The sequence below is a fragment of the Mobula birostris genome, chromosome 4, assembly GCF_030028105.1.
Source record: "Mobula birostris isolate sMobBir1 chromosome 4, sMobBir1.hap1, whole genome shotgun sequence".
Lineage (NCBI taxonomy): Eukaryota > Metazoa > Chordata > Chondrichthyes > Myliobatiformes > Myliobatidae > Mobula > Mobula birostris.
The window spans coordinates 11,168,544-11,184,048 of NC_092373.1; the positions used below are offsets into that span (position 1 = coordinate 11,168,544).

Genomic DNA, 15,505 nt, shown 5'->3' on the forward strand with positions numbered 1-15,505 from the left:
TTCACTTATCACCTCCAAGCTTGTCCTCCTTCTCCCCATGCCTTCTTATTCTGGCAAATTCCCACTTCCTTTCCAGCCCTGTTGAAGAGTTTCAGCCCGAAACCTCAACTGTTTATTCCTCTCCATGGGTGTTCCCTGACCTGATGAGTTTCTCCCATGTTTTTTGTGCGTTTCCCAGGAATTTTGTGATTGCTTACTGTTCAGGTGTCGGCTGCATGTTCTCCGATTACCTTCACCCCTCCCTCCTCTCTCAAGCCCACCCTCCTTCCAGTGGTGTGAGGAATTTGAAACATAATGTTATCGTCAAAAGAAATGAGAGGCAATTAGGCCATTCATTCCTGTGCTAGCCATTTGAAAGACTTTTTCCTTCCCACTACTGTAACATTTTTAATTTAAATGTAAATTCACTTCTCCTTTAGGAAGTCACAATTGAAACTGCTGCATTCACACAGTACAAACCAGATTATATCAACATATTAGCAAGAGATACTTTGTTGAAAATAAATATAATTTACTAAGTCTTTGACCTGGAAGGCCCCAACCTTCACCAATGTTTTAAGAAGCTGTTCATTACCACTGTTGAAGCAGATTGTTTGGTATCCAAGCTGGCAAAAGGGAACCTCACTTGAAGGGTGGTGTTGCAATCTGTGCCACAAGATGTCTCAGCCCAGTTTTCCCTTCTTACACCCCGCTGCTGCTTACCAGGAGCTATAAGCTGCTGCGTGCTTGCCGGTATCGGCAGCCGGGTGACCGCAGAGACACGTAGCTCAGGGCTGGTAGGAGTCACGCTCTCCCCTTTCTTGGAGCTCTCGGAGCCCGAGTCGGTCACGCTGGCCTTGGATGAGGCGCCCTGCCCCGCTGCTTTTGGATGACTCATTGGGAGCGGCTGGGTCTGACAGGTGCTCTTCAGTGGGACGCTCTGGGGAGACACAGTGGGCAATGCACCCATCTGCTGGCTCCGAACCGCTAGATTCTGAACCTAGCATCCAGGAGAGAGAAGACAAACAGCCACAAGGTCAGAGGAGGCAATGAGCTGGATTTTAAATTAAGAAATTGAATCACTTTACTAATGCAATAGAATGTAGCATAATGGCTAGCGTAATGATCTAGCAATCCGGGTTCAATTCCCACCACTGTCTGTAAAGAGTTTGTATGCTCTCCATGTGACTGCATGGGTTTCCTGTGAGTGCTCTGGTTTCCCACCACATTTCAAAAATTAATTATGATTGTGGGCATGTAATGTTAGCACCAGAGGCATGGCAATACTTGTGGGCTGCACAGCACATTTATTTATTTATTCATTTATTCATCAATTTACTGAGATGCAGCTTGGCATAGGCCACCCAGCAATCCCCTGATTTAATCCTAGCCTAATCACGGAACAATTTACAATGACCAATTAACCAACCAATCGGTGTGTCTTTGTACTGTGGGAGGAAACCAGATCACACGGAGCAAACCTACAAAGTCACAGGGAGAACGTGCAAACTCCTTACAGTCAGCAGTGGGCATTGAACCCAAGCTAACCAGTACACTACCATACTGCCCCAATCCTCGGACAGTGTTGGTCGTTGAGGCAAACAACGCGTTTCACTGTATGTTTTGATGTAAACACATGTGACAAATAAAGCTAATCTTTAATTTTTATCATTAAATCGAATCAGCATCTTGTACTTTATTAGCGTGAGGGTTTTCAATACAACAAATAAGAAACTAGATCCTCATTAGAAGAGGGTTTAAGATTGATGGCTACTAATATGACAGCAGACCAAAGATTAGGAAGATCTTCTACTAGTCTTTGAGTTGCTGTGAAGGGCAGTGGATACAGATTCAATGGGAAGTCACGTCTTAACATCTGCAGAATAACAAAGCAGTAAATGAGACCTTCTTTGCAACAAGCCAGTGTTAGCTTTTTAGTGGAACTATCCAATTCATTCTGTATCCATCCCTACTCACCTAATTGTTCCCCTCCTCCTTTCCATTCTCCCATGGTCCACTCTCCTTTCCTATCAGATTCTTTGGTCTTCCAGCCTATCACTTCCCACCTTCTTATTTCATGTCCCCTCCCCCACCTACTATCACCTACCAGCTTGTACCCTTTATCTTTCCCCCCCAATCTTCTTATTCTGCACTCTTCTTTCTAAACCCTGCTGAAAGGTCTTGGCCCAAAATGTCAGCTATTTCCCTCCACAGATACTACCTGATCTGCTGAGTTACTCCGCTTTTTTGCGTGTGTAGTTCTACTCCACTACACCTTCCTCATAATCTTGCAATTTTTATCCCCACCCTTAAATTATCCAGTCGCTCTTTATAGTTGCTATGGACCCTGCATCTCCATCTCTGCCTAAGATCACAGGAAACTGCAGTTGTGGACACAGCCACACACATCATGCAGACCAGCCTGCTCTCTATGACTCTGTCTACACTTCCCATCACTTTGGGAAAGTAGCCAACATGCTCACAGGTTCCTACTGGCCTGTTCGTTCTCTCCCTTACCCCCTCCTGTCAGCAGAAAACTCAAAAGCTTGACAGCACATTGCACTAGGTTCAAGGACAGCTTCTAACTTGCTGCTACCACACTCTGGAACAGACCTTTCGTGTGCCAAGGGTTAATCTAAACAATCCTTGAAAGATACTTGGCAGCTCAGCTCTTTTGAACTATGCTACTAAACTGTGGAATCCAGTATCTAAAACTACTAAGGATGCAGACTCAGTTGCCACTTTTAACTGCTACATGAAAACCTATTTATTTAACCTTGCTCTTAACTATACTGTCTTTTATTTTTATGTTTATTTTTATTTTTTATTTTCATGTTTGCACTTTATCCTATTGAAAAACACTTTGAACTATACTATCAAAGCAGGTTGTTTAATATCCAGGTTGGCAAAAGGTCCTCAGTTGAAAATTGGTGTGGGGATCTCTGCAACAAGTTGTCACAGCCCAGTCTTCACTTCTTGCACCGCACTACTTCTTAACAGAGCTGTGAGCTGCTGCGTGCCTGTCAGTATCGGCAGCCGAGTAACTGCGGAGACACACAGCTTGGGGTCATTGGAGTCTGTACAAAGAGTGGTCTATAAATGTTATTAAGTTGAATTAGAGAAGATCTCTTGATCTCCTGTTCTACCTTGTCATTACCTTTGTACTTTATTTGTCTATGTGCACTGCATTTTCTCTGTAACTGCAACACACTATTCTGCATTCGGTTCTCTTTAGACTACCTTGTTGTATGTAGAAATAAGTGCACGATCAGTTCGAATAAATAAATCACATTAGACCAAGTATGTGCTTTTAAAAGTGACATTCTTAGATGACTCTCTAATACAATAAGATGGACTTTTGAGCTCATTACACCAGAGAAAGCATGGTACAAGTAAACAATAAGGTGTATTGTCTTTCTCTGTACCTGTTTCAGTCTATTCTGCATTGTTATTGTTTTACCTCATTATACCTTAATGCACCTCCTCCAAGAAGACCACAACCTTGTTGTGGTTTGGAGACTTCCGTGACTCAATGACCCGGGGAGCTCTGCTGGCTGGAGTCAGGGCTTTAAGCTTTCGCTCTTGGTAGGATCACCCATGCCAAACAGGTCAAAGGTTAAAGGCCAGACTCAGAGTGGTCCACCAGTCCTCCAGGTTCAGGGGTTCAGTACAGGTTAACAACCCTGACTGATCAAACAAAACTATTAAAGAAACAACAATAAAGAATTCTTCTACATCTGAGTGCGACTGTAGTCCTGAGTCTCCACCAGGCCTTTTATGACTGACGGTAGTCCAAGAGGAAGCTACTGGTATGATGAAGGGAGCCCCGAACACCACCAGAGATGAAGGACCATTACTGCTGTCCTAAACGCCAGCAGTATAATGGACAGTGAAAAAAACCTTAATGTACTGTTTAATTATCAGATCATTATGAACAGCATGCAAGACATGTCTTTCTCTGTATGTCAGTACAAATGGAATTGGAATAACTAAGTACAGTTGACATTTTGGGCCAAAACATCGGCTGTACTTTTTCCCATAGATGCTGCCCAGCCTGCTGAGTTCCTCCAGCATTTTGTGTGTTGCTCAGATTACCAGCATCTGCAGATTTTCTCTTGTTTGGAATAACAAATTTCAATTCCAAAGCTATCAACACTAACACCGACTATGAAAACATTGGAGATTGTTCTTTACATAGTATATTTGTCCTCAGAATATGCATTGTCGTGGCCTTGCACCTTATTATCTCCCTCCACTTTCTCTGTCACTTAATTTTTTACTTACTCAGAGATACAGTGTGGAACAGGCCCTTCCAGCCCAACAAGCTGCGCTGCCCAGCAACCCACATGCTTAACCCTAGCTTAAAAATGGAACAATTTACAATGACCAATTAACCTACTAATGTGTACTTTTTTGGACTGTGAGCAGAAACCAGAGCAGCCAAAGGAAACACACGTGCTCACAGTTAGTCCTTCCAGAGGACGCCAGAATTGAACTCTGAATTCTGATGCCCCAAGCTGTAATAGTGCTGTGCTAACAACTACGTTACCGTGGGGCCCACATTTTATTTTGGACTCTGTTGTGGCTTTTGATTGCACTACCTCAATGCACTGATGTGATGAAATGATCAGTATGGACGGTACACAGTGTAAGGTTTGTCACTGTACCTCATTATTCCCCTTTCACACTTTTTAAGTGATTTTATCATAACTTTTAGGAATTTGTTATGACTACACTTGTACTGCTGCCTCAAAATACTAGATTTCACAACCAATGTCAGTGACAATAAATTCTGATTTTGATTCTAACTTGGTCCAGCAGCATAGGAGAAAGAGCAGAATTAGGCCATTCGGCCCATTGAGTATGCTCCACCATTCCATCACAATTGATTTATTTTCTCTCTCAAGCCCCATTCTCCAGCTTTCTCACTGTAATCTTTAAACACTCCATAACTAATCAAGAACCTATCAACCTCAGCTTTAAATATACCCAATGACTTGTCCATGGCTTACATGAGACGATAATAAACCAATTTAGTTTACCTGAGAGGGTGCAGACACCGAGGAAGAGGAAGAAGCAACAGGAATATCGGGCTGGACAGTGGCTACAGTAGCAGTGGGGGTGAAAATCAGCTGTAGAGATAGAGAGAAAATCGGGAAAGAGCAGGAACAAATATGAGTGTCAGAAACAAGCAGAATATGCTGCTTCCTACAGGCTAACTTTCTTTGAATGGTCGATCAGGCAGCGCAGATGCCTTTTGGGCCCCTATCACTGAGGTCAGCTCATGGTTTGAATCCCACGCAAGAGACACGAGCACAAAAAATTCAGTATTGCAAAAAGCATGGTTCTGATGGAGGTGCTATCTTTGAGAAGGATGTTCCAATGCCCTGGTACTACTGGAAAGTCACTCTATTACAGTGTGCAGTGTCTCCCTCCACCTCCAATCCAACACCAATGTACAGCAGGAGTCTCCATTCACTTCAAAGTGGATTCCAGGAGACCATCAGACATTGGAGCAGAATTAGTCCAAGTCTTATCTGACACTTGATGATGGCTGATCAATTTCCTTATTTCCTTCTCAACCCCATTGTCTTGCCTGCTTCCCATAACCTTTCATGCCCTGACTTATCAAGAATCTATCTGCCTCCACCTTAAATATACCCAGTAAGTTGGCCTCCACAGCTGCGTTTGGCAATGAATTCCACAGACTCACCAGCCTCTGGATAAAGAAATTCCTCCTCATCTCTGTTCTAAAGGGACGATCCTTTATTCTGAGGATGTGCTCTCTGGTCCCAAACTTGCCTGCTATAGAAAACATTCTCCACATCCACTCTATCTAGGCCTTTAATTTTCTTTTTCTACATAATCTAGAAGATTATGAAGAAAAAGGAAACATTTATTTCTTACTAAATTTCCTTTAATATTCTTAGTTATTTAATCATAGAGGGTGAGGAATTCTTGGCCCAGAAGGTTGAGAAGACTGGATCACTAGAGGAAGAAGACATTTTTGAAAGATCAGGGAACTGAAGGCAATGGGGAACTGTCACAAAAGAGGAGATGAGGACTGGGCAAATCAACTATAATTTACTAAAATGTGTGGCAGCCTTGAGGGGCCAAGTGGCCTATCCCTGCACAATTTTCTTAGTTTCTTATACATTCTGTGGCAACTTTACACCTGCTCATCTATACAAATATCTGGCGTGGCAGTAACTCAATGCACAAAAGCCTGCAGACTCGGACGAGGTTCAGGTGTTGCTCAGACCGAATATCAGAATGGGGAAGAAATGCAATCTAAGTGACTTTGACTGTGGAATGACTGGGGTGATTTGAGTGTCTCAGAATCTGCTGGTCTCCCAGGATTTTCATGAGAATAGTGCGAGAAACAACAAAAAAAAAGATCCAGATAGCGGCAGTTCTGTGGGTGAAAGTGACTTATTAATGAGAGAGATCAGAGGAGAATGGCAATACTGGTTCAAGCTGACAGGAGGGCAACAGTAATTCAAATAATCACATGTTACTTTACTGGTGTGCAGAAGAACATTTCTGAACGCACGTGTCGAACCTTGGAGTGGATGGGCTAGAGCAGCAAAAGACCATGAGCATACAGTACACTGTGGCCACTTTATTAGGAACAGGAGATAACTAATAAAGCAGCCACCTGCTGTGTGTTCATCTGTTCTACTTCCTTGTGTTTCAGTGTCATTTTTTATAAATATTTAAAATTCGTATTAATCTTTTACATTTTTGCTGCAATCCCTTGAATCTCTGAATATGACAGGCACATAGATACTCCTAAAGCCCGAACAGCAGCGACAAGCAACAAGACTGAGAGACCGGGTTAGCACTCGGTCAGACGGTGAGGGCGGACAGGACTTAGCCATAGAGTCTTAGAGCTGTGCAGCGCAGAAACAGGTTCTTCGGGCGTTCTGTTCATGCTGACCTTCAAACTAGTCCAGATCAGCAGATGCATTTAAGGTGAGAGGGGGCCAAGTTTAGACCACAAGACCATAGACATAGAAACAGATTTAGGCCATTTGCTCCATTAATTCTGCTCTGCCATTCTTTCATGGCTAAAATTCATCCCCCACAACCCCATTCTCCTGTCCTCTCCATGTAATCTTTGAAATTCTTACAAATCAAGATCCTATCATGCTCCACTTTAAAGTATACCCAGTGAATTGACCTCCACAGCAGCTCGTGGCAATTAATTGCACAGGTTTACCATCCTTTTAAAGGGAATGTGCAGGACAAGGTTTTTGGCACAGAGAGCGGTGGGTGCCTGGTATGTATTGGCAGGAGAGACAGTAGTGGCAGATAAAATAGAAGCATTTAGGGCACATTCAGTTGCAAGAAATGAAAGGATGTAGGTCATGTGTAGAGATTTAGTTTAATTTGGCATTGTCTTTGACCCAAACGTTGTGGCTAAAGGACCTGTACTTTACTGTTCTATCTACCAGCACTCCTTTGCCTTGGTAACTCAAGTGCAACATTTGATGTTTAAATATAGTGACAGAGGGATCTGGGAATACAGATCCGTAATTCCTTGTAAGTGATGTCACAGGTAGATGGAATCATAAAGACTATCAGCTCATCTTTTTTTTCTCCAGTCCTGATAAAGGGTCTCAGCCCACAACATCGACTATGTTCTTTTTTATAGAAGCTGCCTGGCCTGCTGAGTTCCTCCAGCATTTTGTGTGTGTTGCTTACAGTCACAAAGAAAAGTTTTGGCACATTGGCCTTCATAAATAAATGTATTGAGTACAGGAGTTGGGATGTTATGTTGAAGTTGAAGATGTTGGTGAGGCCTAATTTGGAGTATTGTGTGCAGTTTTGGTCACCTACCTACAGGAAAAACGTCAATAAGATTGAAAGAGTGCAGAAGAAACATACAAGGATGCTGCCACGTCTTGAGGACCTGAGTTACTTGGAAAGGTTAAATAGGTTAGGACTATATTCCTCAGGGCATGGGAGAATGAGGGGAGATTTGATAGAGGTATACAAAATTATGAGGAGTATGGACAGGGTTTATGCAAACAGGCTTTTTCCACTGAGGTTGAGGGAGACTACAACTGGAGATCACGGTCTAAGGGTGAAAAGTGAAATGTTTAAGGAGAACATGAAGGGGAACTTCTTCACTCAGAGGAAATTTAGAGCATGGAACATGCTGCCAGCAGATGTGAGATCAATTTTAACATTAAGAGAAATTTGGATAGGTACATGAATAGGAGGGATATGGAGGCCTAAGGTCTGGATGCAAGACAACGGGACTGGTCAGAATAATAGTTGGACAAGATGGGCTGAAGGGCCTGTTTCTGTGCTGTAGTGTTCTACGACAGCATCTCTCTCCACCACCTCCTCAGGCAGTATATTCCAGATTCCAACCTCTCTTTTTGTAGTAGTACCTATTTTCGATATATTATGGTAATTTAAAGTAATTTTAACGGCTCGCACTGTACTACTGTCACAAAACAACAGATTTCACAACCGATGTCAGGGGTAATAAACCTGATTTTGACTCTGGGTTGCTAGACCAATGGAGATCAAGGATTAAAAAGGCTACGAACTCTTGCCACTTCTTTTTGCAGATGGGTGGTTTTCACGGGTGTCTGCGTTGTCACATGCCACTCACCATCTGGGCCCGGAGGTACATCTGGGCCTGGCTCGCTGTCAAGGTTGGGGTGGTGTTGCCAAGCAACATGGCCTGCTGGGTAATCCCACTGGCCGAGGTGTTGGCGCTCTGGCTGCGGCTCATCAGCTGAGGAGCGGCGGAGGAGGGAGAGAGATTAATCTGCGTGAAAGAACCCCGAGAAATGCATTAGAATCGAGCATCTCACTGAACCAGTAAAGAACATCAAATTTATTTTTTAATTTATTTGGAGGTACAGCATGGTAACAGGCTCTTCCAGCTCAATGAGCATAAGTTGCCAAATTAGACCATAAGACATAGGAGCAGAAATAGCCATTCAGCCCACCGAGTCTGCCCTGCCATTCCATCATGGCAGACTTATTATCCCCCTCAACCCCCTTCTCCTGCCTTCTCCACATAAACTTTGACATCCTGATGAATCAATCTCTGCTTTATATATATGAATTCCACAGATTCACTACTCTCTGACTAAAGAAATTCCTCCTGATCTCTGCTCTGAATGGATGTCCCTCTATCTGAAGCTCTGCCCTCTGGTCCTAGACTCCCCCACCAGAGGAAACATCCTCTCCACATCCACTCTATCTAGGCCTTTCAATATTCAGTAAGTTTCAATGAGATCCCCCCTCATTCTTCTAATCTCCAGAGAGTACAGACCCAGAGCCATCAAGCAATTGCATCCATGTGACCAATTAACCTACTAACCTGTATGTCTTTGGAACGTGAAAAGAGACTTGAGACTCAAATAAAATCCATGGGGGTCGCAGGGTGATTGTACAATGTCCTTACAGACAGCAGCAGATTTAAACTTGGGTCGCTGGTGCTGTAAAAGTGCTCTATTAACTGCTATGCCACCATGCTGACCAAAATGTATGGTTCCTGATGTCCCACAGGTTAGAACTTAGTCATGCCACATACTGATTTACAGCAATCTTGATGGTCACAGCCCATGCTATTGGAATTGGTTTACTATTATCAATGTACGAGATATAGTGAAAAGCTTGTCTTGCCTACTGTTCATACAGTTCATTCATCATCGTCATCATGTGTCATGGGTGATCATGGTCTCATGACTATGATTGTTCTTGGCAAATTCTACAGAAGTGGTTTACTATTGCCTTCCTCTGGACAGGTGATGCCAGCCATTATTAATCCTCTTCAGAGATTGTCTGCATGACATAAGTGGTCTCATAATCAGGACCTGTAACATGTACCTGCTGCTCATACGACCATCCACCATCTGCACCAATGACTTCACGTGACCCTGATCGGGGGGGGGGGGGGGTTGCTGAGCTGGTGCTGTACCTTGCCCAACGGTGACCTGCAAGCTAGCGGAGGGAAGTAGCACCTTACACCTCCTTTGGTAGAGATGTAGCAGATGGAAAACAATGTAGGGGACTGTATGGTCATGCACTTTGGTGGAAAGAATAAAGGCATAAACTATTTTATAAATGGGAAGAAAATTCAAAAATCAGAGGTGTAAAAGGACCTGGGTGACCTCATGCAGGATTCTCTAAAGGTTAATTTGCAGGTTGAGTCAGTGGTAAGGAAGGCAAATGCGACGTCAATGTGCATTTCAATAGGACTAGAATACAAAAGTAAGGATGTAATGCTGAGACTTTATAAGGCACTGGTGAGTATTGTCAAACAGGAGGAAATCTACAGATGCTCTCTCTGGTGCTCCTCCCCCTTCACTTCCATGGCCTCATCCAGCTGACATGCACCACTCACACTGGCAGCTATTTCACCACTCTCTCAACCCTCCGGGTGAATACGTTTCCTCTCCTGTTTCCCTTAAATTTTTCAACTTTCACCCTTAACACATGACCTCCACTTGTAGTCCCACCCAATCTCAGTGCACAAAGCTGCTTGCATTTACTATATCTATACCCCTCATAATTTTGTATACCTCTATCAAATCTCCTCTCAACCTTCAATGTTCCAAGGAATGAAGTCCTAACCTATTGAATTTTTCCTTATAACTCAGGTCCTCCAGTCCCGACAGCATCTTTCTTAATTTTCTCTGCACTCTTTCAACCTTGCTGCAGGTAGATGACCAAAACTGCACACACTACTCCAAATTAGGACTCTGCAACATCTTATACAGGATAGACTACATTTTAAATGGAGAGAAAATTCAAAAATCTGAGGTGCAATGTGTCTTGGGAGGCTTTCTGCAGGATTCACTAAGGGTTAATTTGCAGGTTGAGTCGGTGGTGAGGAGGACAAATAACGATGTTTGCATTCATTTCAAGAGAATTAGACTATAAAAGCAAGGATGTAATGTCAAGGCTTTATAAAGCACTGGTGAGGCCTTGCATGGAGTATTGTGAGCAGTTTTGGGCCCCTTATTTAAGAATGGATGTGCTAACATTGGACAGGGTTCAAAGGAGGTTCATGAAAATGACTCTGGGGTTGAAAGGCTTGTTATACAAACAGCATTTGATGGCTCTAGGCCTGTACTGGAGTTCAGAAGAATGAGGGATGACCTCATTGAAACCTATCGAGTGTCGAAAGGCCTTGATAGAGTGCATGTGGAAAGGTTGTTTCCTACGGTGGGGGAGTCCAAGACCAGAGGACTCAGCCTCAGAATAGAGGGGCATCCTTGTAGAACGGAGATTAGGAGGAACTTCTTTAGCCAGAGAGTGACGAATCTCTGAAATCTGCTGCTCAGGCGGCTGTGGGTGCCATGTCATTGGGTATATTTAAGGCAGAGGGTGATAGATTCTTGATTAGTCAGGGCATGATGGAATAGTGGAGAAGTCAGGAGATTGGGGCTGAGAGAGAAAACGGATCAGCCATGATGAAATGGCAGAGTAAACTTGATGGGCTGAATGGCCTAGTTCTGCTCCTACATTTTATGGCCTTATCCCTCAATGCACCTCCTTTTATTTCTTAACCAGGGCCCCAATACTGCTTGAAAACCAAGGTTCTCTACAACTATTATCTTTACTTTTTATTCTGACACGCACATACAAGCTTTGTACTGTCAAATTTTTTGTCCTCCCATTTACCAAGTACCCCTTTGCCAGAAAACAGCCTGTCCCAATCCACACTTGCCAGATCCTTTCTGGAACCATTAAAATTGACCATTCTCCAATGTAGAACCTCAACTTTCGGGCCGGACCTATATTTCTGTGTATATATTTCCTTTGAAGCTAATGGCATTGTGATCACTAGATGCAAAGTGTTCACCTACACAAACCTGCCCTGTCTCATTCTCTAATAGCAGATCCAGCATCACAGGCGTTCTCGTAGGGACTTCTGGTTGGAACTTTCCTGAACATATTTGACAAACTCTATCCTATCTAGTCCTTTTACTAAGAAAGTCAAAATCGCCTACCATAACAAACTTATGTTTCTTGTAATAGTCTGCGATCTCTCTGCTCTTCCTGAAGCTGGTGGTGTGGGTCCTGAAGCTCCTGTATCTCCTTCCTGATGGCAGCAGCGAGAAGAGACCATGCCTGGATGGTGGGGGTCCTTGATGATGGATGCTGCTTTCTTGTGACAGTGCTCCCTAACTAGGAACCTAAAGCGTTTCAGTCTTTGGGCCTACCCAAAGCAGCAAGTCTTTGAGGTGTCAGAAGGAACCAGAGCATTCAAATAATACACACATGGTGTCAGGGAGAAGGTGCAAACTCCACATAGACAGCAATGAATGATCAAACCCAAGGTCCCTGGTGCTGTAAGGCAGCATCACTACTTGCTGCTGTAGTGCACTGTCCACTGTGGCTGGGTTTGCTATGTATTACCAGAACTCCGAACTGTACAGCTTTCCCACACTCCATTAAATGACTGCAGGGTAGGAATACTATGTTGAACTCAGTGCAGCAAGTTTCTGAGGGACACTCTACAAATAGAAGCTTTTCATCTGATAAACAGACAAAGTGAAAAAAAAACTAAGTGATAAGTAATAACCTTTAAAAACGAAGAAATCCTCCTGTAAATGGGAATAATATATGGCAATATATTTAAGAACGTAGTACGGCTTTCCTGTGAAGTACGGGGGGGGGGGGGGCACAGTAGTGTAGCAGTGCTCCAAAGGGAAACAGATCCTTTGGCCCATCGAGTTCCTACTATTTGAGTGAGCTAGGGCTTTTCTCTTTGGAACAAAGGAGGATAAGAAGCAGATAATAGTGTATATGATTATAAGAGGAATAGACCAGGTGGCGTGGTAGCAAAGTGGTTAGTGTAACACCTTTACAGCATCAGTGATTCCGGTTCAATTCCTGCCGCTGTCCGTAAGGAGTTTGTACTTTCTCCCCGTGACCACATGGGTTTCCTCCAGGTGCTCCAGTTTTCTCCCACAGTCCAAAGACATAAGGGCTAGTAGGTTAATTGATCGTATGTGGGTAGCGTGAGCTTGTTAAGCCGAAAGGGCCTCTTACTGTGCTGATTCTCTAAACTAAATAACATAAATTTTAAAATAAATATATAAATAAGAGGTAAAGTTTATTTGTGGAGCAGAGAGTTAGGACACCTGCAGGGAAGCAGCAGCTACTGAGAGTTCAGGATAAAGTTGCCCTGAGCAGCATCTTTATTTGAGTCCCAGAAGCTGTACCAGGACATTTCAGTATCCAACCTAACCAGTGATTCTGTGATCCATCTGTCCTCACGAAGTGATTAACGCAATTTCCCATCAGATGGCAGCACAAGAGTTTGGAGCAGCCACTTAAAGATTTCCCATGAAAAGGCAATCACATTAGAATACGAGGTAACAATGAACTGGCCATGTGGCTGTGGCTTGCAGTCACTGGGATCCCGGAGTGGCCTCATTCACCTCAGTGCTGAACTGGCTGTGTGGCTGTGGCCTGCATCCATCAGGTTTGTGGACTGGCTTCACTCACCTCAACGCCGGACTGGCTCTCTGGCTGTGGCCTGTTGCCATCGGGCTCCCGGACTGGCTGCAGCGCTGAACTGGCTCTGTGGCTGTGAACTCACTGTGGCTGGGGACTTTGCAGTTCATGATCTGTGCGTTATTTGTTTTTTTTTAATGGTTTGCACGATTTGTTCTTTTTTCACACTTTGGGTGTTTGATGGTCTTTGTTGTGCGTGTTTTTTAGTGGGTTCCATTGTGTTTATTTTGTTTTCTGGCTGCCTGCAAGAAGGTGAATCTCAAGGTTGTATATGGTATACATACTTTGATAATAAATATACCTTGAACATGAACTTCGATTATGTTAAAACCACAGGCAAGGTCACTTCCTATGAACCGTTCAATTTGGTGGCGAACATCTCCTGTCCATTTCACTCCAGAAATACTGCTCCTATAAAATCCTTAGTTGTACTAAGCACAGGTCCAATGCCATGTTTAAGTTTGCTGACGACACCACTGTCATTGGCCAAATCAAAGGTGGCGATGAATTAGCACATTGGAGGAAGATTGAAAATTTGGCTGAATGGTGCTCTAACAACTCAATGACATCAAAATCAAAGAGCTATTTATTAACTATAGGAGTAGGAAACCAGAGGTCCATGATATAGGAGACCAGAGGCGGAGAGGATCAGTAACCTTAAATTCCTCAGTGTAATCATTTCAGAGGCTCTGTCCATGGCCAAGTGGTTAAGGCATTGGACTAGCAATCTGAAGGTCGTGAGTTCAAGCCCCAGCCGAGACAGCGTGTTGTGTCCTTGAGCAAGGCACTTAACCACACAGTACTCTGAGACAACACCGGTGCCAAGCTGTATTGGCCTTTGCCCTTCCCTTGGACAACATCAGTGTCGTGGAGAGGGGAGACTTGAAGCATGGGCAACTGCCAGTCTTCCATAAAACCTTGCCCAGGCCTGCGCCCTGGAGAGTGAAGACTTTCCAGGCGCAGATCCATGGTCTTGCAAGACTAATGGATGCCTTAATTGTCCATGGCCCAGCGTGTAAATTCCATCACAAATAAGGTACTGCAGCACTGCTACTTTCTTTGAAGCTTGTGAAGGTTTGGAACATCATCTAAAACTTTGACAAACTTCTGAACTGATTCTATAACCTGTGAAATCACTTTCAAGGACTCGTGTTCTCAATATGTTTTATTTACTTATTTATTATTATTGTATTTTTTTCCTTTGTATTTTGCACAATTTCTTGTCTTCTGAATATTGGTTGATTGTCTGCCTTTGTGTTTTTCATTGATTCTATTGTGTTTCTTTCTATTTACTGTGAATGCCTGCAAGAAAATGAATGTCAGGTTTGTATTAAGTCAATCATCAAGAAATCAAAAGAATATGGCACAGCTATAAACCTGCCAAGAGCAGACCGTCCTCAAAATCTGACTGACAGTGCAAGAGGACTAGCGAGGGAAGCCACTAAGAGACCTATGACAATTCTGGAGGAGTTACAAGCTTCAGTGGCTGAGATGGGAGAGACTGCACATATAATAACTGTTGCTTGGGTGCTTCAATAGTCACAGCTTAATGGGAGAGTGGCAAAACTTACATGAAATCTCAGTTAGAATTTGCCAGAAGGCATTTTGGAGATGCTCAAGTCAGCTGGAAGAAGATTCTATGGTTTGATGAAAACAAAATTGAACTTTTTGTTCATAGAAAACATAGAAAATAGGTGCAGGAGTAGGCCGTTCGGCCCTTCGAGCCTGCACCACCATTTAGAAACATAGAAACATAGAAAATAGGTGGAGTAGGCCATTCGGCCCTTTGAGCCTGCACCGCCATTTATTATGATCATGGCTGATCATCCAACTCAGAACCCTGCACCAGCCTTCCCTCCATACCCTCTGATCCCCGTAGCCACAAGGGCCATATCTAACTCCCTCTTAAATATAGCCAATGAACTGGCCTCAACTGTTTCCTGTGGCAGAGAATTCCACAGATTCACCACTCTCTGTGTGAAGAAGTTTTTCCTAATCTCGGTCCTAAAAGGCTTCCCCTCTATCC

The 15,505-nt window shown here is 43.5% G+C and overlaps 1 protein-coding gene across 3 annotated transcripts in view; it reads right to left on the reverse strand.

The window, feature by feature from the left end:
* Positions 1-15,505, reverse strand: part of LOC140196163 (polyhomeotic-like protein 3) — a 179,104-nt gene that overhangs the window by 84,488 nt on the left and 79,111 nt on the right. For all 3 annotated transcript variants that reach the window (XM_072254915.1, XM_072254914.1, XM_072254913.1), the window contains 2 exons: positions 8,609-8,767; positions 703-979 (listed from right to left, as the gene is read on the reverse strand). In XM_072254915.1, the coding sequence (XP_072111016.1) occupies positions 703-979; positions 8,609-8,767 (436 nt within the window). The remainder of the gene's footprint in view (positions 1-702; positions 980-8,608; positions 8,768-15,505) is intronic.